At 56.0% G+C, this 26,843-nt stretch overlaps 1 protein-coding gene across 13 annotated transcripts in view; it reads right to left on the bottom strand.

The window, feature by feature from the left end:
* Positions 1 to 26,843, bottom strand: part of MSI2 (musashi RNA binding protein 2) — a 389,103-nt gene that overhangs the window by 25,421 nt on the left and 336,839 nt on the right. For 4 of the 13 annotated variants that reach the window (XM_067715513.1, XM_067715512.1, XM_067715515.1 and 1 more), the window contains exons 10-12: positions 24,384 to 24,458; positions 6,290 to 6,313; positions 4,939 to 5,001 (exon numbers count right to left, since the gene is read on the bottom strand). In XM_067715513.1, coding sequence (XP_067571614.1) covers positions 4,939 to 5,001; positions 6,290 to 6,313; positions 24,384 to 24,458 — 162 coding nt within the window. Of the gene's footprint in view, positions 1 to 1,460; positions 1,511 to 4,938; positions 5,002 to 6,289; positions 6,314 to 19,388; positions 20,808 to 24,383; positions 24,459 to 26,843 lie in introns of those variants that run through there. The other 9 variants (XR_010937428.1, XM_067715517.1, XM_067715519.1 and 6 more) reach the window with 4 other exon arrangements.

Here is a 26,843-nt window from a genome sequence, read left to right as displayed (position 1 = left end):
GGCCCTCAATCTGGCCGACCTGCCGGCTCACATTCAATCCTGGTCCACCCCAACTGGGCCACATGCCACGGGCTACCATTTTGCACACTCTTATGGGGACTTCCTGGGCTTCTGTCTCCTCTGCTAATAGATGACTTGCACCCTGAACGTTCAGATACCACCTGCGTCCTGCAGCGTCGGGTCACAGCCACCAACCAGCCTGGCTTTAGGAGCAGGTCCCAGGTGGCAACTACTGCTTCATCTTCCATCAACTTACGAAGGTTAGGGATGCCTCCAAGAGCTCTAAGAGACCTCTGCACTGTCTCATGATTTGTCACCACAAATGGAGGGGAGACAAAGTGTCCAGAGACGGCTGACTGCACACGCCCTGAACCCAGGGCAGAGGCTGCAGGACTGGGAAGTCTTCCTGGGGCGATGCTGGCAAACTGTGGCCTCCTCTTTGGATATTACAGGCCCCCTTCCTCCCCTCCCCTCCCCTCCCCTCCCCTCCTCATGAAGCAGTGCCAGTAATCTCCACAGCAGGAATGTCACCCCTCTCACCCCACTTCCCTTCCGCCCTTTCTCCTTTTACGTTCAGCAACCGTAAGAACAAATGCCGACCTCGACTAAGACCAAATGCATCCCCTGTCTGCAGACTAAGGATCTTGAGATCTTAATCCCTCTCCCCATCATATTTCATTTCCCCTCCGACCATGTAAACAGGGCTGCCACAAGGACCCGAATCCTTGAAGGGCTGGATGTGAGCTGGCCAAGGACTCAAGGAGTAGAGGGCTTGGAGAAGCCTTGCTGCTAGGCCTTAAGAAGTAGAAAAGGACCCGATCTGTTCAAGAACCACAGGAGGAAGACAGGAACAAGGAAGAACGGTAAGACTCCCTCCAACCCTGATTGCATTCTTTCACTATAGTTGGACACTATTAAGAGAGATCTCCGTTGGGAAGGCTAGAGCTGAGGGTGGTGACCCAGTCCTGGACTGGGGGAGCAGGGAGTGTGAGGGGAGGTGGTGGTGGCTGATGGCGGGAACATGGATCCAAGCCCTTTGGCAACATTGAAAATATGGAGCCCCTTCTCTTCCTGGCCCCCACGCTATCCTGCAGACACAGCCGTGCTGCGCCGAGCTGTCCGAGGCCCTGTAATATCAACTCAACAATGCATGTTCTACAACTACGGCTACGGCTACCAGTACATCTACTACAGTGCATGCATTTAGTTCAGTCCCACAGAGACATACAATCTAAGAACAGGCAGGGGGTGTGAAATGTTTTACTGGACAACAGGTGTTTCAGAGTTGTAACTAATAAAAAAAAAATCGAAAACGAAAGTGTACAAAAAAAGACATTTCTCGAGAGTTGGATATGAGTTTGTTTCTTGAACTGTTTCATCTGAACAAGCAAAAACATGCAAACCAGCTGGTACTAACAGGAAGCTGGACACTGAGAGAGGATTAATAGGTGTGGACAAACCTTCCCGCTGAGCGTGCTCAGAAGAGTGTTTGAGAGGAGGTGTGCAGATCCTAGTGTAAGAGAGGCGGGAGAGTATGCCTCAGAGACACTCTCACCGCAGCCCCAACCAAGCAAGAGAAAAGACAACAGAACATGACTCTCACACTCACCACCACCGTCAGGAGCTCATGTCACTAGATGGGAACAAAGCTGGCAAGTGTAAAGCACAGTAAGGGGTCCTGGCTGGGCGGGGGCTGGGCTGGGGCCGGGGCCTAAGACTGATACACGGACCCACCCGCGATGCCACCCAGAAATCCAATAGCCTGGAGATTCGAACCATTTCCCTCATTTGTCCGGGGGAGCCGTTTACCAAACTGGATTTAGGTTTGGGGGAGGGGCATGATGGGGCCACTGGAACTGAATGGATACGATCAAAATAAACAAACAAAGTCTCGACTGAGCACAAGAAAAGATGACGTTTCAAACTTCCGGGTGAAGGTAAAAGAAAAGTGACACTGATAGTGAAGTCATCTAGGAGTCGCCGGGACCTCCCCCTGGGGGTCACCCGAGCCCACCCACCTCAGGTCCGGGGCAGGCTGGCCCAGAGAAGTCGGCTGAGGTGGGTGCAGAGCTCCAGGCCCAGGGCCCTCCTACCCTGACACCGTAGCCCTGACGGATGCCGTTGCCCAGCTCATCAGAACCGAAGCTGTTTGCTTCCCACCCCACGGCCTCCGGCTGGAGCTTCTGCTCAGGAAGCTCCCCCGGCGCGTCATAATAAGGAAGGGAAAACCCACACAAAACTGTGGAGCTGGAGAAAAATGAAAGTGCAAAGAGGGCCTTTCATAGTCCACCTGATCTCTAAGCCAAGCCTGAGAGCCCCTGGGGAGCAGAGGCCCTGTTCCCCACTGTTCTGAGTCCCCAGCCAGATTCAGCATGGGACCAAGCCCAAGGGCGGCACTCCACACACTCCCTAGACCAGCTTCTCCCTATGAGAGAATGCAGTTGAACTTGTAATGCCCCCCAACAGCCGAGGCTGCGTGGGGTGGGGGGGGTGCTGGGGGGCTGAAGGAGCATCCCTGTCCCCGGGGGAGGAGCTAGGATGGGTGGGGCAGGATTGCAGGAGGCGGTGAAGGTAGACCAGGCAATCAGCCCTCCGTGAGCCCCCCTGCTGGCCTGGGCCGATGCGCACACCCAAATAAGTCTGTGTAGCCCCTCCCATACATGCCAAAATGCCACCCAGGGGCCACTATGACAGGTAAATAATTGGCCATCCTGCCAGACTTGGAGTCCAGATCATTTTCTAGGGGGAGGGAGGGAGGAAGGGGAGAGTCTTTACAGGTCAAAATGCACTAAGAGAAAGACAGGTGGAGATCTTCCTTCCCCAGCCTTGTAACCCGGCTCCAGGTTCAAAGCGGGTAGGGGTGGGGGCCGAGCTACCCTGTCTACACGTGGGCAGGTGTCTTCCAGCCTGGGCAGTGTTCTGACTTTGGCAGGCACCGCCTGGTCATCGCCCTCGGGCACACCCAGGCTGCACTCGGGGGTGCCCTACAGCTTCCTGGCCGAGCCTGCATCCTGGGGTGGCACCTCCGAGCTGAGGGTTTACTCCTGGCACTAACCCAGGCTGGTGTGGGCAGGGGGTCTGGGAGCACACTCCTGAAGAGAATTCACTAACAGTGCGGTGATGAGCATGGCTGACCTCGAATGGCCTGTGGGAGACTTGGCTCCTGATGGAAATGGCTACAAATAAAACACCACTGGTCCTGAAAAAAAAAGCGTGGCTGGAGATGGCTCTGACCTTTGGGATTAGGAGTTAGAGGGGATGGGTGGCACTCCCGCCTGGCTCTGGGGGTCTGGGAGAGGGCAGGGGTGGCAGAAGGGGGCAGAGACCATGGGGAGACCACTCTCAGACTCTCAAAGAACCCCATGCTGCCCTTTAAACTTGCCATGAAGTCAAGGAGAATGGGGGTGGGGAGAGAGGCAGGGTTAATTTTGGGTTAAAGTTTAGTTTCATAATCCAAGTTACAATAAGAAAGAAACTGAACGGAGAAAACAACAACCAACAACACTCAGAAATCTCAGGATTTTTCTTTTTGTTGTCCCTTCCCCCAGGCACAGGTAGGACAGAGGCTCGTTTATCGTGATACCAAAAAGCTCTCAAGTTAAAAAACCAAATGGAACAGGGAGACACTAGGCAGCTGTGCAACCCGCCCCCAGGGCAGGGGGACCAAGAGACGCTGGCCAGAGGGCCGGTGGGAGCTTCGGCGGCCGGCTGCGCGGGCGGGAGCCGAGGAAAGGCGCCCGGTGCCCCGCCCAGCTCTCTGGCTAACGCCCTCAGCAGCCCCCTGAGAATTCCCTGGCCCCTCCAAACAAGCCCCCAGCGGGTGGCTCAGGGGAGTGGGTCCTTTGTAGCTTGAGGCAGTGCCAGTTTGCATGGAACGGATTTTCACTGACATTTCCAAAGGGCCTCACTGTGCCAGTCTCTTACCACCGAGGGTTTGGGTCTTTTTGGCGTTTGCCCTCTGGGCTTTTAATGCCCCATTTCCTGGTACCCTCAGCAGCACCTCCCTCCCCCGGCCCTCCTCAGAGCCCTGTTACATCAGACTAAACTTCCCTGGGTGCTCCAGCGGCCTGGCCGCGGGGTGTTGGGGGAGAGCTGCAAACCATGGCTCCCGGGTTTAGGAGGTGGGGGGCCTCTCGGTGGCCTGGGGGATGGGGGAGCACACAGCAGAAGCCCTGCTTGCTCAGGAAGGCAGAGGGCATCTGGGGGAGAGGGACAAAGGCCCAGCTCCAGCCTGAGCCCACAGTGCCGCTGGGGAAAGGTTCCCAGCTCACCCCAAGGGTCCCAGACCCCCTCAAAGGTTGCATTTGGAGACCAAACGACCTGGGCAACCTCATGGGAGGGAACACCCCAATTCCCTTGGCGGCTAGAGTCTCGGAGCTCTCTGGTCTCGGCTCAGAAGAGAGTCTGGGATGGCCCGGGGGCTTCAGGAAGAGCGGCTTCACGCCCTGGGGTCAGGGTTGGCCTCACGTGTGACCCTCAGGGACTCGGGGTTTAGCCCCGGATCAGCGAGCCCCCTTGCCAAGGGCAGCAGGGGCCAAAGCGGTGGGTTGCTCCCAGGCCAGGACCACACGGATGGACTCTGAGTCTCCCTTGGCAACCTAGAGCTTCTCTGGCTGGGTCAGAGACTCGAGGCAGGGGGCCTTGTGAACCAGCAAAAGCCAAGGAGGGAAATGCCCACGGGTGCCCTGAAGCCGGCTGTCAGGTGAAGGGGCCCGTCCGAAGTCCACAAGAAATCCATTTTTCTCTTTCGAGGGAGGGAATCATCATCTGCCTTTGGTTTGCGGTCCCGGGACTGACCCCCCGCTGGGGCCGCCCCCCGCCCCCCTCCGGGCTGTGCTGAGAGTGGTGGGCAGACGCAGCTGCACATCCAACAGGGCCTTTACCTTCCCCTGCACACTGGGCATGCCTGGGAGCCGCCGGGCCCGCACACCTTCCTACCTGATCCTCGTGCTGCCGCCACCGCTGCCGCCGCCACTGGTCCATAAGCCGCTGCCGGGAAGCCTGGCAGAGAGAGAGCAGCTGGGGTGAAGGAGGGTCCTGGAAAGGGCCACGGACAGACGCGTCTCACAGGCCATGTCCCCCGCCCCGACACAGAAGACAGGGGTGGGAAGGGATGTCCGTGGGTCGGCCTTTAGGAGGGACATGGATAAGCGGCGCTCAGGCTTCTGGAAGGCACAGCATCTTTAGGTGTGTTTGATTGCCACACATTTGTCGCCCGGGAAACTGGTTCTAGACGGCACACCAAAATAACGGAAGGGAATGAAGAGTAACTTCTCTCGAGAGCAGGGCGAGCTCCCTGCGGCCCCTGCACGGGCACCTTGGTGATTCCCCAGGGCCTGTCAAGAGCTGGGTGGGGTCGAGCATGGCCCGGTCACAGGCAGGGGTCCCTGGGGTGCAGTCAGCCCTCAGCCATAGGCAGGAGGCCCTGAGGGTGGCCTCTTGACACTACAGGCACCTTGGCCGGGAGACGGCTTAAGCCTAGCCGTTCTCCTGAGGCCTCAGGCTGGCTTGGCCGTCTTGACTCCACACTTCAGTGCCAGCAGCATCACGGCCCCGGGCCCAGGGGTGAAGCATTCTGGGGGGCCAGCTCGGGGAGGAAGTGTGGGGCCGCAGAGACGACGTGGGGTGGGCCTGTGGCTCTGGAGGCACATTAGGGGGATCTAGATCTGGCCCTTCTGTCTGAGCTCCACCGTCCCAATCAAGGTGGCACTGAAGGGTCTCCTGGGGGTTTTGATCTGACAACGCACCAGGCAGCGAGGCTGTCCCAGCAGTGGGACTAAACGTCAGAAGGACAAGGTGACCCAGCGTGGCTGCAGACTGTCCAGGTGAAGGAAGAGGTGGGCACGTCCCCTCCCCCGGGCTTCTTCCGGCCACTAGCCTGTGCACGCACAGCCTCGCCCTGGGACACACACAGACACACTCCCCCACGCGTGGGACAATCTACCTCCAAGCAGACCCGTGTCCGGTGCCTGTGGTTTTAAATGATGTGCCGGAAGCCAGCAGCAAGCAAACAGCCCAACGGAGGGGCTCAGCGTTGGCCACTGAGCCTTCCAGATAAGGAGCTGCTACAGGACGAGGGCGGTAAGGGAACATGCACCGGGGAGCAGGGGAGGAGAGAGAGGAGAGAGAGGGCCGTCCCCCAAACACAGCAAACTAGAAGCCCGCTAAACTCTAAGACTATTGCCCTAGCTACACAGAACTACTGGGGAGGAAAGAAGTTCAGAAGGGAAGGAGCTATACTAGAAACGTCAGGCTAAGCTACTTCAAATGCCAATGAAAAGAGACATACTTGCATTTAAATATGGTAATAGGGCTGTTGAAGGGGGAAAAAGAAAGATCCAGGTGAAATAAATGTACACAGCAATGACCCCGACAAGACCAGGGAAGGGACTCCCCCACCAAGTCCCCTCCCCATTTCTTCCAGGCAGGATCTAGATTTCTGAAGATGTGCGTGCTTGCGCAAAGTGCTGAAGGAAAATAAGGAAGATGTCAAGTTATTTCTCCCCATCCCAACGCTACACCAGGCTCTGCTGCAGGCCCGGAGCAGGGCTCAGGGGACCCTGAGGGAGAAGGAAGAGGGCGGGGACAGGAGGAAGGTCCTTATTCTTTTGTACTCTCTCACTTCTTACTTGAAACAGGTTTCCTTGGAAGCATGAAAAAAATGGTGGTGGGGGGGAGGGAGGGGGGACAGAGCTGGGGGAGGGGAGTTGAGTCGGTAAGAAGACTTTTAACAAAAGCTCTCTTTTCTGGAGTTGAGTGCATTTTGGACAAAAAGTCCAAGAGAAAGAGAGAGGAAAGAGGGAGGAAAAAAAAAACCCTGATCCAAGAAAGGAAATCCATTATCCCTAATCTCAGATAAAGGCTCCTGCTGGAGACTGCTCAGCAGATACTGCTAAGGGCTGAATTTAAACTCAACCATCAAAACGGGGCTAAGCGGAGTGACAGGTGTTGGGGGCGGGGGAGCAGGGGAGGGGAGCCCCCCAGTGTGCCCAGAACAGCAGAGACAGCCCTCACAGCACCCACTCTGTGGCGACACAGCCCGCCGTTCCCCCCATCCCCCCGTGCAGCCTGGAGGAGGAGAGAGCGCTGCCCCAGCATCCTGCCCCAGGGCTGTCTTCTTGGTCCACCTCCCCAGCTCCCTGCCATCCCCCTCCTGTCCTGGGAGGCCGCCCAGCCTCACCGCTCACCCCAAATACATTCTCCAGATGACCTGGCAGCTAAGCCGCTGATGCTATTTCTAAGGCCAATGGGCTCTCCTTGGTGGCGGGGCTTATGGGGGATGCGTGAGCACAGATCCAGGAAAGGGGTGTGTGTGTGTGTGTGTGTGTGTGTGTGTGTGTGTGTGTGTGTGTGTGTGTGTGTGTGTGTGTGCGCGCGCGGGGCTTATGGGGGATGCGTGAGCACAGATCCAGGAAAGGGGTGTGTGTGTGTGTGTGTGTGTGTGTGTGTGTGTGTGTGTGTGTGTCTCTGTAGGTGCTGGGGCTGCCCCAGCCAGGGGCCGTCATGGGTCTACAGCTGTCCCCATGGAGTGCAGCCTGTCTCCAGGACGGCAGGAGGGACCTGGGGACCAGGAGCTTCCAGGGCTGGACCCGGAGGAGGTGGAAGAACAGGGAGATTCGGCTTGCAGCCTTGCAGATTCGGCTTCTGGTCCTGTGCTCAGCATCTCTCCCCAGGCCCTCAGGAGCCAGGGGTCACCTGCGGCAGACTCCCTCCTTGGGAAACCTCTTATTTTATTTTTGAAGGGATGGGGGTCTGGGTTGCCCTGGCAGGGGGTATCCAGGGGTTTACTGCAGGGCATTAGGCAGATCTGGCAGGGCTCAGGGCTCCTTGCTGGGGCTGAGGCCCAGGCAAGCGTGGCAGAGCCCCTGGTCCATGAGTGCCCGTGGCCACCCTAGCACCCCACTGCCCAGATGACCGTCCCCCGTCTGCCGCTGGCAATGCGGAGAAGGGCTCCCTCCTCGACACAGCCTGTCTGGCCAACGCGTGAAGGGGGCAACCAGGCTTCTCCTCGTGAGGCAGGTTAGCCCAATAGCCAAGTGCACAGACACGAAGCCTGTCTGGGTTCAAATCCTGGCTCAGCCACTTACTAGCTGAGTGACTCTGGGCAAGCTGCCTTAACCTTCTGTGCCTTGGTGTCCCCATTTGTAAAAGAGATGGCGATATCAGTCAGAGATTAATAGATGCAAAGTGCTTAGACGAATGCCTGCCAGGAAGTAAGCTTCGACAAGTGTGAGCTCTCATTCTGATGAAGCCCCTCAGGTCTCTGTCCAGCCATCAGCCCTGCCCTCAAGACAGGGCTCTCCCTCACGCAGGGCTATTCCACCTTCTCCGGGGTTGGCCACATGGTCAGATGGTCATTAGCACACAGGAGGGCTGAATTCCTACTGATAACAGTGGTCTGGAATCGTTCAGGATGTCCCAACTTCATGATGTCATTTTAGTGCAGCTAAACGTCCATACCTCAAAATTAGAATATGCGTTCTTTTCAGCTCTAACAACTGGGCCAAGCCGGCTGGCGTGACCCCAGTGGCTTAATACCTCCCATTTCTTAGCAGTAAATCAGGCAGCAACGAGAAAAATGTTTTGCTAATAAAACCTCAGGACTTGAGAGCTATAGGTTTCTTACCTGGCGACTCAGGTGTTAGGAAGGTAGTATGCCCCTCCTGTTAGAGAATCTTGCATTCAAAAAGAGGCTGCCTGGGTACGAAAGAACGAAGCACTAATGGTGGCATTCCAGGCACGGGCAGGTGCCACGCCTCCTAGGAGCTGTCATTCAGACCTAAAGACCCAATCTCACCAGTCTGGAGCTCCTCGCCCCACCAGCGCAGTAAAAGGATCACTGGGTTTGGCATCAAAGCCTGGCTGCCAGCCTCAGCTGCCCCTGGCTTGCTTTATAACTTGAGCACCGTGTTTCACTTCTCTGCGCCCCGGGTAACCAACTCCTGTCTCCTGCAAGGAGGTCAAGCCAGATGACCTCTAAAATCCCTTCAGCTCTGAGCCTGCAAGAGCCTGTCTTGCTGGTGTAAGAGGATGACAAACCCAAGTCCCTCTGTCACTGGAAAGCGGTGCCTCTGGGGTTGGCACTATCACACCTCTGGGGTAAGTAACTCATGTGAGAGCTGTTGCCATCCCACTGACAGTGAACGAGATGCTTTTCTGGACTTTCTGGATCTCTGAGAATTTAGTGCCAGTCAGAAGTCAACGGCACTTTTGGTTTTTTGGCGGCTTCTACGACGCCACACCTACTTTTTATTGCCTCTGTGGCACTCACCAGTTTTTGCCTTACCTAAGCACAGTTATTTTTACGTGCACATCTGATTTCTCCCGCTGGGTGGCAAATTCTTGTAGGGTGGGGACCGAGCCCCATGTCCCACTTGGGACCTAGTCCAGAGTCTGTCCCACCTTAGATTCTTGTGGAGCGTCAGCTGGTATGATGATGGTCAGATGCCCTAAGGTGGTGGAGGAGGGCCAGGGCTGGGAGGCACTGCTCTGGGTAAACTGAGCTGAAAGGCAGCACTGCCTGCATGTCTAGCTGCCTCTCCACTCCCGTGACCCTGCAGCCCAGGGGCAGCAAACTCAAATGCCTACAGGAGAGGGCCGGCAACAACAAGAAAAAGCACCTGCTCTGTCTAGCGGACTATCCTTACCGCTGGCCGCTCACTGGACCACTTGGGGAGTTTTCACAAATGCTGAGGCCTGGGTCCCACTGTTGGAGATGCTGATTTATCTGGTTTAGGGTGCAGCCTGGACAGGGGGACCTTTAAGTGCTTCCCAGGTGACCCCAGGGTGCAGCCGAGGGGGAGAACGTTTGGTTTAAAGGTTTTCAAAAATTGCAAAAGGTTGGGGCTTCCCTGGTGGCGCAGTGGTTGAGAGTCCGCCTGCCGATGCAGGGGACACGGGTTCGTGCCCCGGTCCGGGAGGATCCCACATGCCGCGGAGCGGCTGGGTCTGTGAGCCATGGCCGCTGAGCCTGCGCGTCTGGAGCCTGTGCTCCGCAACAGGGGAGGCCACAACAGTGAGAGGCCCACGTACCGCAAAAAAAAAAAAAAAAAATTACAAAAGGTTAAATTGAGGTGTACATCTGCGTACCCTGTCTCCCGCTAACCTTGTGGAAGGAAAGGCCCTCCTGAGAACACGGTGGAGAATCTAATCCTTGCGACCATCTCCTCTGAGATCCACTTCAGGGTCTCCGTTCAGAGCAGCGGGTTTCTAGCCTGGCTGAGGGAGCTTTAGCACACAAAGAATCAGGTAGGGCCTCTGTCTCTATCTTTTAGAGGCCTTCCAGATAATTCTGACGCATGCAGACATGCACAGGATTCCCTGTGGGATCGAGGGCAGAGAATCCTTGATGTAGAGGAAGTCTTGGGGTGTCCTTGGTTTTTAGTAAACACTGAAGGGCCCCACTGTCCTGTCCACCGCGGGGTATTAGGTCACGGGCCTCTTACTTTGCATCCTCTCCCCTTCCCGGTTTGAGAAGATGCCGCCTGGGATACAGTTCTGGCTTGGTCACCACTTAATTCTGTGACCTCGGATGAGTGAGTTCTGAGGTTCCTTATGGCTCTGACACGCTGTGATTTCTGAGGGGAATCTTTATAAAACTCTCTCTTATAATGCTACCAGGAAAGACAGTTTTTCCTACATTGTGCTTGCTTTAAGCACTCTCCACCCCCTTCCCCAGCACACCCTGCATCTCCAGGAGGCGTGTAGAGCTGCCCAGGGTCCCTCTGAGGGCGGGCACTGTCACCCACCTGCAGCTGCTCCAGGCAATTCCTCCTGCCTCCCTCTTCCTCTGATGCCTGGGCCCAGCCCCCAGAGATTCTGATGATATGTCTGGGTGCAGCCTGGACAAAGGAAACTTCCAGTGCTCCCCAAAGCATGGCCGGAGCTGAGAACACGGCTTTAGGCACTGCTTGCTGGGGTCCTGGGGAGGCAGGAAGCAGAAAGCTCTCCCTGGGGACTCTGGCCCGGCGTCTTTCTCCAGCGGGGCCGTATTACCTCCCAACAGAGAGCTGGAGCCCACAGTGCCCTTGCTCACCTAGAACTTTTGCAGGGACCGACCTCAGAGGCCTCCGTAACTCCCGACCCATTCTAAATATTTATTGAGCACCTACTACGTGCCAGGCACTATTCTAAGCACTGGGGTCATAGCAGTGAACTAAACACACACACTCTCTGCCCTCACAGAGCTTCCAGTCACTAGTCCTGATGGGAAAGGGGTCTCCAGCTGCGGGCCCAGGCTGCACACAAACCAACTCCCCGCGAAGGAGAGAAAATTGGCTACCGAGAAGCAGGGTTTTGGGCTAGAAGGGAGCTCTGGCCACTCTGCCAGCGAGAAGGGGGCCTCTACCCCGAGCCCACCTAGCTTGCAGCCAGGCCCCTGACTGTGTGTACTATAGGGTCTTCTCATAGATGAGCTCAAGACGTGGGTGTGGCTATACCAAATCCTGCTTGGAGAGAGAAGCAGCGATCAGAAGACAGCCTTGCAGGACGGTGGAGGGTAGGGTGTGGCCATTCCAGCTAATTCTTTTCTCCAAAATCCAGCAAACAAAAGGAAAGGGAATGGAGGCATTCCCATGGCTATGATCTTGACCTATAGCCCCTAAAGGTCGTACCACTTCAATTCAGTTAAAAAAAAATCACCAAGCTAGGCCCTTGGTACACGTGACCAAGACACAGGTCCCTCAAAATTCTTTTCAGTCAGGACCGACCGAGCTGGGGACAAATCCTTCCCTTTCTGGGCCCTAAGGAGTTCTAGCTTTGGCCTGACTATCTGGGGCCTTGGGGACAAGGCAAGGTTTCTCCGCAGCGCTGGCCAGAGGGCCAGTATCGGGAATGGCTGATACATTACAAGTGCTCCGCCCTGGCTCCTGGCCCTAGGAGGACACTCTGTTCCGCATTGCTCTCTCTCTCTAGCAAGACTTCAAGGGTGAGAGTGGCCACAGGGAGTTCACTCCAAAGCCAGCCTTCGCCGCTCTGTGACAGCAGTTTGTGGTCCTGGCTAGCCCAGGGACACCCACTTGCCCACAGAACAAACGTCAGCCTGTCAGAGACCAAGACCAAGACCTTCAAAGTGAAGGCGTTTCAGACTGTAGTTTCTAAGGAGACATGAGCAAACTATCCTGAGAGTTTCTCCTTCTCTCCTGCACCACCCCTCCCCTCACTCTTCATAAAACTGCAATTTCTGCTTTGCAGACACTCTCCCACCTACCACCAATGGGTGTCAGGGCAAGCCACTGGTCTGACCATTGGTCCTGCTAGAGCTCACTGTGCACATGGCTTTTTGTTTTGTTTTGTTTTTGCGGTACACGGGCCTCTCACTGTTGTGGCCTCTCCCATTGCGGAGCACAGGCTCCGGACGTGCAGGCTCAGCGGCCACGGCTCACGGGCCCAGCCGCTCCGCGGCATGTGGGATCTTCCCGGACCGGGGCACGAACCCGCGTCCCCTGCATCGGCAGGCGGACTCTCAACCACTGCGCCACCAGGAAAGCCCTGCAGATGGCTTTTTACATGTCCTGTTCTCAAAGTTTCAGATGTCCAATTGCCAGTTAAAGAGTCAACATTTTGCATTCTCCGCATAGGATCTCTCCCTTAGCCATTTAAATCTAAATGGCCTAAACTCTCCTGGGCCTCCTCTCTTTGCCTACTTTCCCCAGCTTCGTTCTTCACGGGCCTGTGCAAGGGCTCGGCACAATTCCAAACACCAGCCCTATAGCACCCACGGCTGTGCACCAGGACAGCAAACCTTCAAGTCTTGAGCACCCCAAGACTTTTTGCTGAAAGATCCCAGGCTCCCACCTTGGCCCCATCACTAGCTCTGTGGGTCAGCTGACATCTGTGATCTCAAGCTCTCTCTCCTGTAAATGCAGTCCAGCACTTTTTGACCCCTGAGACAGGCTATTTTAGGTTTTGAATTGGGCACTGACTGGCGGACCATGGGATGGTCAGGGGGTCTTGGGGGAGACTCCCGGGAGGTGAGGGGGAGGCATTCTGGGGGCTCAAGGCAGCTGCTACGTACCAACCGGTACAGAAATCATTAAAAATGTGAACAGCCGGCAGATCACGCCACTGCATGTCAGCCCTAGGTGACAAGGTGATGTGTAGAACCTTCTCTGTTCCTTTGTCTCCTCACCTTTAAAGCAGACGAGATGCTGAGAAGATGATCGTTACACTGATGATAAGAAGGGCAGCTGCCACTGGGGCGCCTTCCACGGCCAAGAGGCTCCCCCCGACCATCTCAGTGAGCCCCCAGTGCAATACCCCCAGGAAGACGCTACTTGGTGAAGGACTCAGGTCCAGACAGTTAAGCTTAAAGGAAACCATGCACAACATGGCTAAAAGCAAGGTGGCAAAAATCCCATCTCCCACGCTCACTAGCTGTGCCACCCAAGACGAGTTATGTAACCCCGCCTTGGCCTCATTTGGCTCCTCTGTAAGCGCGACTAATGACCTCCTTTGAGGGCTGCTGTGAAATTCAGCGCGTTGGTGGCTCCGGTGCACCAGTATCTGGCATCGGGTGAGCTCTCAGTAAGTGGAATAATAACTTTTATTTCTATTTTTATTATTATTGCCCAAGGTAATAACAGTAGCGTGGCCTTCCTAGTCTAAAACCCTATTAATTTACACGACATTTCACATACAAAGGGCTTTAATAGATACCATTTATAATTTGCCTGTGAGTGATAAGGATACATCTTATCTGAAGTACAAGGTGGGTAATGTGACGGCAGGAGGCGAGGGGCTCGCAGGGGCTTCAGGGAGGGCCTGGCTGCGGTGGCTGAAGACCCCCGGAGCTCGCGCGTCAGCTGCGCTGGCGGTCGCTCCTGCCCTTTTGCCCTTGGATTTGTTCAGTCCCTCCCAGCTCCTCTAGGAAGGGCTCAGCCAGAGGGACCTCTGGGGGCCCTTCCATCTAGTGGAAGCCTGCTCTCTCCTCTGTTGCCAGCACGTGCCCCAGAAAGCAGGGCTATGTCTCTCTGCTTCGTCACTGTGTCCCCAGCTTCTGGGGCAGGGCTGTGATGCAGCAGGTGCTGGTAAGCAAGGGCGGAATGGGTGGAAGAGGAACGGATAGGTACAACAGGATGGGCAAGAAAGGGGCTCTACCTGCTCCAGGCCTTACCTGAATCCTAGCTCATTCCAGGGTGGTGCCAGAGGTCAGAGGAAGAGAGTGTGGAGAGGCCCTAAACCAGCTCCACTAAGAGAGATGCAGGACAGGCCCCACACCCTCCCCTGCAAACTCAGGCTTGCCCTGAGGCCTGCTCGGGCTCAGAGCAGGGCAGCAGGGCTTCCGAGGGGGGTCAGCAGCTGCACTCTCGCTCTCCTGTCCTTCTCTAGGTGACTGCAACTGGGCAAGGCTCTTGGCCTCAAAGGAAGCCAGCCCTGGGCAGCCAGCGCCCAGGGCCCACTGGGCCAGCTCAGTGCAATCCGACAGGGAACAGCCTAAGGCAACGGTGGGGACAGCACCCCTGGTTCACAGAGTGTCTGCCCGTGATTCCCTAGGTCTGGGAAGAAGTGGCATCAGCTTTTCAGTGCTAAAGTCTGTTGTCCAGCTGTCCTGGCCCAGGTAATAGGACAGCACCTGCCCAGATGGGGGCCACAGAATCATCAACAGAGGCAGGAACGCTAGGGAGGGAAGCCACGTAATGCTTCTGGGCCCTTACACTTGCTAATCCCTGGACGTGGAGTACCCTTCCCTCACTGGCTGCATGGCAAACTCCTATTTGCACCTCAAAACCCAGTTCAGATGGTGCCCCTTCTTGAAAGCTTTGCTGGCAGTCAATGACTCCCCAACCCTGCCACCCCTCCCCCCCCGTCAGACCACAGGGGGATACATCTGGCTGCCTGTGCGACGCCCCTCCAGGCTCTGGCCTCCTCACTCGCTTTATCAGGATCCCTTCCCAATGCCCAGAGAGGATCTAGCCCCCGGCAGGTCCTGATGACACTGTCCAGCACACTACCGAGAATGCGCTCTCATGGCCCACCCCCAACGGAACGCACCGGCAGCACAGGCAGTGACCCCATTGGTTGGGTCTCTCTGAGGCAGGGGATCCAAGCTGACCTGGACTCAGGGAAGATATCTCGGGGTAGGACTCTGCTCGTCTTTTCAGCCTGGGGAGAAGGAGGGAATGGGGGCCCATCTTGGCCTTCTGGTTTGTCCTTGGCTGTCCTAGACGCATGAGCTGCCCATCCCTCAGGCCTGGCACTGCCGTCTGCCTATAATCTCACACTCTATTATTTGTTGTTGTTGTTGTTTTGGTTTTAATGCCTGGTCAGTGACCCTCTCAACAATCTGTGAGGAAGGGGATAAGACAAGGAGATCAATAGCCCCATTGGACAGATGGGGAAACTGAGGCCCAGAGGTGGCCTGACTGTCCCAGCAAGCTGGGGACAAGAACTCAGTCTCCCGACTTCCCTCCTGAGAACCGGGGTCTCTGGCTTTGGCACCCCGAGTCACGTTTCCCTTTTTCATGCAGAGGAGTTTCAAGAGGCATGGAAACCTGATGGAAAGTGAAACCCGCAATCCCATCCATTCAGACTGGTCCAATTAATTTCCGCAAACATTTATTAACTGCCTATTAGGCACCACGCTCTGCTTTCATCATCTGGGAATAGCGTCAGCCCCTGATTTTCTATGCGACGGGAGGAGCATGGGAGGGCGGCCCATGCACAGCTCGTGCCAGAATAGGGGTGTGCTGCAGAATTTTACTTCCTCATTTTCTTTTAAAGCAGCAGCTATACTGTCCTGACTAAGCTTTAATATTCAAATGAGGGATAAGCCCCCAGTGCCCACAGGGCCAGGCGGCGTGGGAGCGGGCTGGCCACAGGAGGCGCTGGCTTGTGATTGCAAATCTGCCTGTGGATCTAATCTGCGAAGGGGGTAATCCCTAGAGACGAAGCTCTGGGCTGGAGGGAGGTGCAGATTAGAGGGCTGGTGACGAAGCAGATGTGTGCGGGCTGCCGTGTCAGGTGGGGCTTCCCTTTACAAGGGAGCGTTTCTGTTTACAGTGCTGAAACATCTAGCTGTGGGCGCCTGGGACTGTGGACATGTCAACAGGCCTGGGGAGCCGACCATCCCATCCTGGCATGTCAAGGTGGGCTCCCCTACCCGTCAGGAGCCAGCCATCACTCGCTGGGAGGGCTCCGTTCTGGAACCCAGGCAGAAGCCCCGAGCCAGGCGGCACTGGCAGAGCTGAGGACCTACCGCGTCAGGGTATACCGGGGTTCCCCCTGAGGGCATTTCTGGGGTAGGGGGTGAGGAAAGAGCCCCTTCCAAACCTAAGCAGAGGAAAGTCCTGAGGTTTAAACAGACACCCGAGTGAAGTGGTGGCCACTGGTTTTGTGATTCCACCACAGTGGCCCTGGAATTGCCTCCCCTGACAGTCACAGAGGCTGGGAGGGAGGCCTGCTCCTCTCTCTTCAAGAACTTGACCAGAAAAAGCATCACTTTTTCTGGTGGGAGTACGAGCACAGGATTCCCGAGTGGGGGCTGAGCACGAGGGTCTCCACCATGTGGGTGGGCTGGGGGAGGGGTGGACGGAAGGCCTCTGGAGTCGCTCCCTGCAGTGGCCCAGGTTATCCATCCAGGCAGGGCCCCAGGCCTTTGGCGTGGCAGCTATCAGCACGTCTGAACACGTCACGCGTGCCGTAAACCGGAGGGAACTGACAGGTTGGTGTGAGCTAGCTCAGGAAGCAGCCCCTTGCCCCGGGCTGCTTCCCCCAGTCATCTGGCATGAGGCAAACTCCTTCCCCTTCCAAAAACTCGGGCCCTCTTCCCTCTTCTTTCCACATTCAAGCCACGGCCCTCAGGATAAGACAGACCACTAAGACTTGGTCTTTGCTCAAAGACTAGACGATGTGACTGAAGCTTACACCGCAGAGCCACAACTGAAGATGGGCTACAGCAGCTTCTCCGCCAGAGAGAACAGGGTATCCTTGAGCTATGGCGCCTCTCCTCAGACCACACCCCCTCCCTCGGTGTGGAACAGAATGACCATCTTTTAGAAGGACCAAAACTGAACCAGCACCTGAGAACCATCCATCATTAGACTGGAGACATGGAAGGCAAAATACGTGGTGAGCAGTTGTGAGTTCCGGATCCAGCAACCATGCAGGCATCACTAATCAACCACCGCTCCCTTTCTGCTGAGCTAAGACTTGGCCTCAAGATCATTCTTAAGCCAGTGCTCCAGGAAGCCAGTCAACATCAGCACCTGAATGAAATCTGCTTTCCATCACTGAGGACGCAGAAACACAAACTGGTACTTCCTGAACCAGAGTCCCAGGGTTTCCCCGCCTGGAACCTGTACCACCCGGCTGTTCCCACACAGTCATCCTAGGAGGGAGGTGGCAGCGCTGAGCCAGGGATGCTAGCCTGACTCTCCTGGCTGCCCCCAGCGCCCTGTGTCTGAGGTCACTTCAGTAGCCAAGGCTGTGGCTCAGACACTTTTTTGACGGTTGGGGCTGCATTAACCCTGCTGTCCCAGTAGAGCTGAAAGACCCCCAAAGGGCCGCAGCCAACCTGAGGCAGGGGGAGAGGAACAGAGCCCCGAGAGGAAGAGGCAGAGAGGAGGAGAGGCAGTGCAGAAAGAGGGGAGCATTCTTTTGAACTCACCCACATGGGTCCCTCACTGCCCCCCACCCCCCGCCCCAAACCCCTTCTGACTCACTTTGGAAATCTGACCACATCACTCCTCTACCTAAAATCTTCTAAGGGCTTTTCATGTGTTTTGTGGATCAAATGTGAGTTCCGGAACCTGCCCCCCTTTCTAACCTTGTCTCCCCTGACCCACCCCCATCCCATTAACTGCTCTTAATCCCTGGGACCTGCACCGCAGCCCCTTTCAGGTTTGTGGCAGAGATTGCTAAGTGTCCCCTAATAAATATTTCACTCTTCTTCCTTAATACCAGAACCCTGTTTTTAGCTGGCACATGGTTACCAGGAATAAAGACATTCCTGAGGTTCCTTTGCAGCTAAAAGTGGCCATGTGACTAAGGCCTGACCAACGGGATCGAAGCAGAGTGCCACACATAACTTCTAAGAAGTGTTATTAAAGGGAAGAGATGTGTTCTTCTGGGATGAGTACGTAATGGCTGGAGCCTGAGCAGCCTTCTTAGTCTATAAGATGGAGTCTTACATTGAAGAGAATAGGACACAAAGATCAAAGAAACCCAGACCCTTGATACTGTGGAGCCACATCAGGCTTCTTCCACACTGGAGAGAAAAAACAAATTCTTATTTTGCCTAGGTATTATTATATTGCATTTTCTTTCTTTAAAAAAAATACTTGATTCAGTGTCTAAGCATGTCATTTCTCTACCTGGGATACACTTCCTTCTCTTCTTTACCCAGCGAATTTTATTTGACTTTGTAAGACCCAGTAGTGGGGTCACACCAGGCAGGACCAACAGCCTGTCTTTGTGCCCTTATAGCAGAGAGAGATTCCCTCTGTCTAGCTAAGCACCTGTCCCATGATGCTCGGTGGGTCTAATCACTGGCTGTCTCCCTCGGCTGGGCCGTGAGCATCCTGAAGGAGCTATAGCCTTATGCACGTCCAGATATTTGGTACCTGATGATCAGTACATGGGGAGGGAGGAAGGGAAGAGGAGGGGTGAAGCAAAAAGTCCCAGCAACTCCCTTGGGGATTCTCAATCATTCCTTTCACGGATAAGTAGATCCCCCAGCAAGCAGCTTCATCGGGGGTGACGAGGAAGAGAAAACCACTCTGGAGGGTGGTAGAATAAGAACACCAATGCCCACTGTTTCTGAAACTTCCAGTTGCATAGCATTCACCAATTTACAGGGCATGTTCGCATATACACATCACCCTAGGTAATTCTAAAAACCTAACTCACTAGGCACTGTTATAATCCCGAGGGCTCAGAGGGCTAAGTCACTTGCTCGAGGTCACGTGGCTACTACGTGGCCAAGTGACCTGGAAATGAGATCTTCTAACTTCATGTCCAGCAACACAGGTGCCTCCTCGGACCTGCACCATACAGGGGAGTTAGGAAAGCAAGCTACGTGCAAACCACGCGTGGGCAGGTGTGCACAGTGCGTGCACGGGCTCACACACACCTGGTGCACAGATGCGAGGGGCTCCAGGTGTTCGGTGGCATTTTCACTCGAGGGCAGCGGGTGATGGCAGAGGAAGGGGGCACGGGAGCGGACCGAGCAGCTGCTGCATGCAAACGCTCGGCCACGGCTCAAGGACAGGGCCACCTCGAGCAAGTGCAGGGGACACGAGGAAGCAGGGAGGGCTGGGGGCAGGCGGCAGCCAGGGGGAGTGCGCATGCTTTCGGAAACCGCGCTAGGCTGTCACTGGTACTGGTTATTTAGTGCATTCACCTCCCCCGGAGCGAGAGCAGGACACTGTCGGGCTAAGAGACGGCAGCACACAGCATGTCCGTGGTAAACAATTTATTTTTCTACCTCAGTTGCTCACAGGGGTAAAAATAAAACGGCAACAGGGAGAAGCACAGACGAACTATTTACAGAGATGAAAATTCACAACGGCTAAAACGTCTGTGAGGCAAGCATATACTAGGACAAGTTCACCAAAGCAAAGCAATTCATAGCAGAACAAAATAAAGAGGAAAAAAGCCATACAGATTAAAAAGAAAAAACAGCACTCATGAAAAAGCCTGAGGGAAAATAAAAGGAAAGGAACCAATGATTACATCAAGCATCTTTAATGAGATGAACACAACTGCACAGCTTGGGTCTAAAGGACACTGACATTCAAGAGGATGGACTGAATGCATCCGACGGAAGCACGCAGGTCACTTCTCACAAACCCTGAGCGTGAACAAGGGTGACTCCTGAGGGCCCAACTGAGCTGTACTTCGTTAATCCAAGAGAGTGGGGAAGTGGACGGAAAGGAAGCCCTTCTGGGGGTGACCATCAGGGGTACCGACCTGATCAGGACAGACCCTCTGTGTTCGTGCCCTCTGACCCCAGTGGGCCAAGAGGCCCTTGATGCCAGCAGGGAATGCAAGGCCAGTAGGCAGCGAGGTGAGGGCAGAGGTGCCAGGGCAAGAGGGACGCAGTGTGGATCGGGGCCCACAGGGCCTGAGATGTGGCAGCACCTGGGTGCTTCCACTGTCCCTTCCCGAAGACAGATGTGCAGTATTATAGCAACAACCACTGAGGGACTGGCCCCCAAAGACAAAGACAACCAGATAATGTTTATATAATTTTTCTTCCAGATTAGATCGTTCACATTAGTATTTATAGAATAGTCTCTGTGTGTGTGTGTGTGTGTGTGTGTGTGTGTGTGTTCACTTCTGGTTCTGTCCGCCACAGGACACAGGTGCTCCAAGTCACATATCCCCAACCCCTGTGGGCTCCAGCACTTAAGAGCTCACCCATGAAATGCCCCAACAAGCCTATTAGGTGATTATTTAAAATAATTTGAGGCCTTCTTCCTAGATGCCCTTGAGGAAGGCTCTACAAAGTTTGTGAGAAGTTTCCCCCCGGCCCCATGACATTCTGGGAGGGTGGCAGGTGGAATACGTGGGGGAGGTGTCCACAGTGCATATGAGAAGCAAACTGGGAGGGGACTGGAGAATAAAATTGCTTTTAAAAAACTGAAAGAAGCATTGAGGACAGGAGTCTTTTCCAAGAATTAAAAATGAGAAGAAGGACATTCATTCCAACAGGCAGCTACGACAGTGTTCAGTGGGCACTGACAGCAGCGGGGTGGCCCCGGCAGGGACTGTGTCCTCTCCCTAGTAATGGTAGCAAACCCCAATTTGTTGTGCCTCTCTTAAGAGCTAGTTGGTAAAAACTATGTCTTGTGAAATCAGCAAGTAGTCTGCAAAGTGAAATAAGAACAGAAATTAACAGATTGAACTGAAAGGAGGGTCCAGAGGCGGAAAAAGAGAGCAGAGCACGATCAGGATCCTGATAAGTCCAGTCCCCTCACCGACCCACGAGGGCTGGGCTGGGGGTAAGGGGCACGCGGTGGACCATCTGGGCTTGGGAGGAAGCAGCCACGTCCACGGCGGCTGGTCGGCACTCAGTCTTTCTGGAAGAGGACTACCCCCACTCAACAGTTACCTGAAGCCCGCAGCCCCCGTTACTGGAGCAGCTCTCCTTTATTCTCACAGAAGCCTAAGGTGGGCAGAGACAGGCATTTCTTAACGCCAACTGGGCAACCAGGAAGGTCTGCAGCAAGCCCAGGTCACACAGGTAAGGCAGGGACACCAGCAGATGAGATGGGGATTCCCAGGAAGGGCCAACTCGGGTGAAGAGGCGGCGCCTTCCTGCAGGGGGTGCAGGATACTCGGCTGTGGCGAGGACACACAGGATGCAGCCCTCAGCAGCCCTCCAGGACGGGGGTGTCCTTCCGCTGCTCTTAGCTACTTTGCATCCCCCCACAGGATGGATTCAGGAAGGGCTGGGAGGGGTGCGGGAGGTACACGCATCACAAGAGAGACGAGGTGGGCAGTGGGTGAAGTGGGCACCACCGAGAACATGGAAAAGGAAGACCACGAAGAAAAGACGCCAGGGCAGCTTGGCGGTGATGAGATCATCTGTGCTGACGTCGCTGACTCACAGGCATGGGGAGGGGGTCAGCAGAGCCACCCTGATAGGGGCGAGGAGAGGGCAGAGTTGGGTTGCCCTCCCCTGGGTCACCCCTCTGCACCCCAGCCCCCCCGGCCAGATCCACTGAAGACATTCCTTACTGGCACAGGGCAAGAGACTCAGGTCAGAACGCTGCAAAGCTTCCCTGCCCCTGAGGCCGAGGCTCCAGGAGGAGTCTGGAAAACCACAGGGGCACCTGGGCTCTGTGTGCGAGAATCCTCGGCCGCTCGAGGCTCCCGGACAGCAGACAGAGCTACCTTTCCACAGGAGGCCACTCCTCCAGGGGCAGGTTACCCCAAGCCCACTCCATGTCCCTTTACCACCACCCTCCCCCCGGCTCTGTTCCCAAAGCCCTGGCTTGTGGTGAAGGGCTAGGCACCTGGGGGACCCCATCTCATCCTACCCAGCCTCGGCTGGTCACTCTTGCATCTCTGTCTGTCCTGCATACATGTCCATCTAGGGCAGACCCAAGGATGCAGGTCCCTGGGACACAGTTCAACCAGATATTTCCCGGGCTGGCTCATGGGGCCCCGAGGGCAGGTTCTCAGATGAGACGGGGGCCTGAGCAAGGAGTCCCCCGAATTATACCGGGTTAGGATCCCTAACTGTTTGCTGGGACTAGTGCTACACTGAGGGGGCAATGGCAACCTGATTGTGAAGGGAGGTAGGCTTCAAGCACACAGAGCAGCAAGGCACTCTCACCGAGCCAGGATGTGTGACCCTGCACATCTTCTTATCCCCTGGGGAGGAAGGTAGGGGAGGGAAGGAGAGGAAAGGCTTCCCCAAAACTACCACCAGCTTCTGGGCTGAGCAGGACAGGCAAGGAATGGAGAACGGGGATGGTGACACACAAGGTCTCTCCAGGAGAGGCAGTGCACGCATGCACGTGCGTGTGGGGACCAAGCACCCCTCATCATAACACAGCTCTTCATGTAGGCTCCGGAACAGCTCCATCCAATGGAACTTTATGCGGTGATGGAAACGTTTTATATTCTGCACAGACGGTAGCCCCCAGCCACGTGGCTGCTGAGTAACTGAAGCGTGGCTAGTGTGGCCGAGGAACCGAATTTTCCGTTTTACTTAATTTTACTTAAATTAAATGTAAACCTTAGTAGCTGCATGTGGCTAGTGTGATTGTGCTGGACAGACGGATGCTAGGAAGATGATGGGGTGTGGCAGTTAAGACCCAGGCCACCTGGGTCCCAGTCCTGGCCCTGCCCCTTACTGGCTGTGACCCCCTGAACAGGGTTTCTACCTCTCCAGGCTTCAGGGTCCCCATCTGTAGAGGGAAAATCTAGAGGAGGTGCAGACCGTGCCTGGCCCAGTGCTGGCTTCTCAGCTTGTGGTGTCTGGTGTCCTGCCTGGAGAGGCCCGTGGCCACCTGAGCTGCCACGTGCAGCAGAGAAGCGGTGCGGAGGGCTCCCTTGGGGCAGCTGAGGGGCCCACCCTGGTGGGGAAACCACCCGGCCCAGGGGACACACTTGTGGGCAAGTCCCCCCACGCACCCCCCTCCACCTGAACTTCTGCTTCTGTACCTGCTGTTCTCTTCCGCCTCCCCCGCTATCAGAAAGGTGCACGGACCTCAGCGACCATCCTGCCCAAACCCCTCATTTCCAGAAAACAGAAGAGAGGCCCCGAGATGCTGGGTGACCTGCCTACGGCCATGGGCAGACAGGACAAGAGCCTAGGGCTTCTGTTGCTGGTTGAGGATCTGTCCCCACAGAGCATGGCTCTCAGTGTCCCACATGCTTCCTGACCTCCCCCGACACGCCCCTTCCCCACCCGAAGCTCAGTCTGAGGCACAGGTGGGACCGGCCCCTCGCACACCGCACGCCCTGCCCTCCACTGCCTTCAGAGCGCCGTCCCCCCAGGGCCATGTCCTGCTCGCCTTGCCGCCTTGCAGCTCAGGCCTCCGGGTTTAGGAGGATGACCAACCAGGAGTGGAAGCCCAGCTCCCTAGCGGCCCCTGACAAGACACAGAGCCCAGAGGGCAGAACTCTGCTCCTAGCATCTTCTCTACACCCCCCAGCTGTCCTTAGAACACAGACACCCCCGAGCACCCCAAAACACTCTTGCTGTACTCCAGGTCTGGGGAAGGCTGGCTTCCCCGCTTCTAGGGAAACGCAAGCCCCATAAATCATCACTTCCTTCACGCCCCTCCCCCATCCCTGCAGGACCACGGCCCCCGCTGCCCCGCAGGTGAGAGACCCAGGCCTCCCGGTTACACGGAAGCTAGAGCAGCCTGGGCACGTGAGTGGGTATCACCGGGCGCTCTGCCTTGAGTTTCTGACGCCCACATGGAGGGAAGGGAGGATCTAACCAACCCCCCGCCACCATCACTCAGGACAGAGAGCAGACCCAAACCCAAGAGCACACCCCACACACATGGCAGAAGGGCACCGGAGCCGGACGAGGGGAGGAAGGAAGGTGAGGTCCAGACAGCAAGGCACGTGAATGCTGGGGAGGCACAGGGTGACAGAAAACCCTGGGCCCCAAGTTCAGTCCCCTCCCCAAGGAGAGAGAACCTGGAAGAGGTTTCAGAAAACGGAGGGCAAGCAGAGGTAGGGCTCCTGTCTTTCCCTTCCCCCTACAAGCCACTCTCAGCCAGTGAAATACTTCAGTTAATCAGAAACTGGGCTGCATCCTGACCTGGATACAAGGTCAAGTGGATCTGAAACTTAGCACCTGTAGGTCATTTCGTGAATGGACGTATGCATGAGTTGGTTCTCCTTAGGGGTCCCCCTCCCCCCCAATGCAGCCCACCTCCCATGTCCCCAGAGCCCTGGGGGACAAAGCCACTCACCTGGGAACTGATAGCCATAGCTAGGAGCAAATCCAGGGTAGCCGCGGCCATAGGTTGCCACAAAGTTGGGGTAGCCTTGAACACAGAGAGAAAGACCACGTCGGTTAGTGCAGCTGCTTCAGGTTGCGGGAGTCCGAGGGAGGGCGGGAGTGAGACACAGTCCGAGTTATTTTCCTCCACAAAATTACTTGTCTCCCGTGGGGGTCTTTACCCAGGGCCTGGGTCACCCCTCGCCCGTGGCTGGGGCACTGCTGTCAGCCTGCTGGTGATTAGCCCGTATTTGGGCCGAGAGACCCCCAAAGCCCACGCACTTTCTTGAACCTGCAGAGTAAATGCCACAGGTTAGCCCCCAGACCCTCGGCCAGCGCCGGGCGCTGACATTTGCACAGCTTACCCTGTATGTACTTTACCTTAAGGCTATTGACAGTAGGAGATTAAAGTCCTTCGCCAGCACCATGGACAGAGCATAAGGAATGCGGGGTGGGGTCACAGTCTAGGGGCAAAACTCAGGGGCTGACTCCGTGCCTCTGGAAGAACACTGGGCCCAGTGAGCCATGGCCCGGGGGACGCAGGGACCAAGCCACGTCCAAGCAGGGACAGTCCACCGTATCTTCCCAAGGCCCTGGGAGAACAGGGACGGCCTGGCTGTGCTAAATGTGCCCCACAAACAGGAACCCAAAGCCTCGATGGGCATTTCCCAGCACGCACGCTCCTTCCAGGTGCCCGTCTCAGCAGATCACCTGGGGGTGCTGGCTAACCGAGGGGTGTCTGTGGAAACCGCTGCTGGACTGGGCATGGGGTGTAGAGGAAAGAACTGGCAAGTTCTGGCGTCCCTGTGGTCGTCTCCGATCAGTTACCAGTTACCAACCCCCCATGAGATGCCACTGCAGCTCCCTACCCTTCGTGGTGCCCACTCAGACCCTCACTCCTCACATCCTGACCTCCTGAGTTCGGCTACAAAGAAGGCTGGGGTAGCCTTCTGGGATGGAAATTCCACTGGCCATAGCAGACCCATGGCTGCCCCGTTCCCAGCCTGCCAGGCTCCCTTTGCTTCCCTCTGCTCCATATAGAAGAAACTCAGTCCATTCACGCTCTTAAGATACCACCCTGGCCAGCCTGCCACCTACTTTACCACCACCACCGCTGCCAGCCTGACCTCTGCTTTGACCTCTGAGCGGGACGCCTGTGGCTGTTTTCAGCTGCCCAGCACCTGAACCCCCTTCTCTGTGTCTGAGTCTTGGAGACGGGCCTGCCTCCCATCATGGAAGCAGAAAGGCCTCCCTCCTGCTCTTGCTGAGCCTGGCAGCTGGGAAGCAGACTGTGAACCCGGGCTGGGCCAGTGCAAGTCTTCTCCAGGTGCCAGTGGGGCAGAGGAGGGCGGCCGGTTCAGAATCTATTCTGGTGTCAGCAGCAGAGCCCGGGGTCCGCTGGTGGCAACAGTGGCCCCCTAACCAGGTCATTGCTGGCTGACCGCCCGGCTCCCCAGTTCCTGCCTGTTCCCCGGCCTTCCTGGCACTTCTGTCCGTTGCCCAAGCCCCTTCCAAAAACCTCTTTTACTGTCGATAGCAGCCAGAGTTATTTCTGTTGCTTTGTCACCAAAACGCTAGTAGAAAGCATTTTGATGGGCAGGTTTAGGACAGTCTCCACGCCCTCCAACCATAAGGCCCGTGAGTGGCGGCTTTCCACATGTATCCTTGCGGCTCCATACAGCAACTTAAACACCCTGAAGCCAGGCTCTGGGGTCTCATCAGCCACTTCCAGGTGGATTCTCACATGTCACAAGCATTTTCTGACCCTGCAGGTGACGGCTGAACACCAGGATCGTTCACTAAATTCCAGCTTGGGTGCAGCATCACGACTTAGAGTTTGCGGGTCCTCCTGCTGCCTGTTCATAGCGCTTTTATGCTGAAGGCGGTCCAGAAATGGGACCCACCCACCTTCACTTTCCCCTGCTTGTTGGTATCACAGCTTTCACCTTGACCAGAAGATCTGTCATCAGACCTAAGACAGAAGTTTGCTGGACTAGACATCAGGAGATGGGTTCCAGCCCTGCCTCTGGCCCAAGGCCACATCATCGGGGTTCTTCCCTTCCTTCTGGGAGCTTGAGTCTTGCCATCTGTAGAAAGCTTTGCAGGTCCCCTGAAGTGCGCATGGGCCCCAATTCTCAGAGACCAGCTGTGGCTCCTTTCCCTCGCTTCGGCCAGAGCCTTTCCAAACTTGCAGTCACCGCTCGCTGGCCAGTTGATCTGTCTACACCCCACAAGGGTCTTCCTGCTTGCTCTTTCTGCACGAGTTTATTTCCCAGCACTTGGTGCCCTGCTGACAAAGTGATGCCCAGACCAACCAGGATGACCTCGCGGCTTTGTCCTGACTGCAGAGGAACAGACCCCAGTGAGTCGCTGAGCTCTGGCACCCAACGGGGAAAGAGAGACAGAGGGACAAAGTATAGGGACAGAGACG

Source organism: Pseudorca crassidens, chromosome 19 (genome assembly GCF_039906515.1).
Source record: "Pseudorca crassidens isolate mPseCra1 chromosome 19, mPseCra1.hap1, whole genome shotgun sequence".
Taxonomy (NCBI): domain Eukaryota; kingdom Metazoa; phylum Chordata; class Mammalia; order Artiodactyla; family Delphinidae; genus Pseudorca; species Pseudorca crassidens.
Note: the sequence above shows the minus strand (reverse complement) of the source record. Positions and strands in the feature narration are given on the sequence as shown.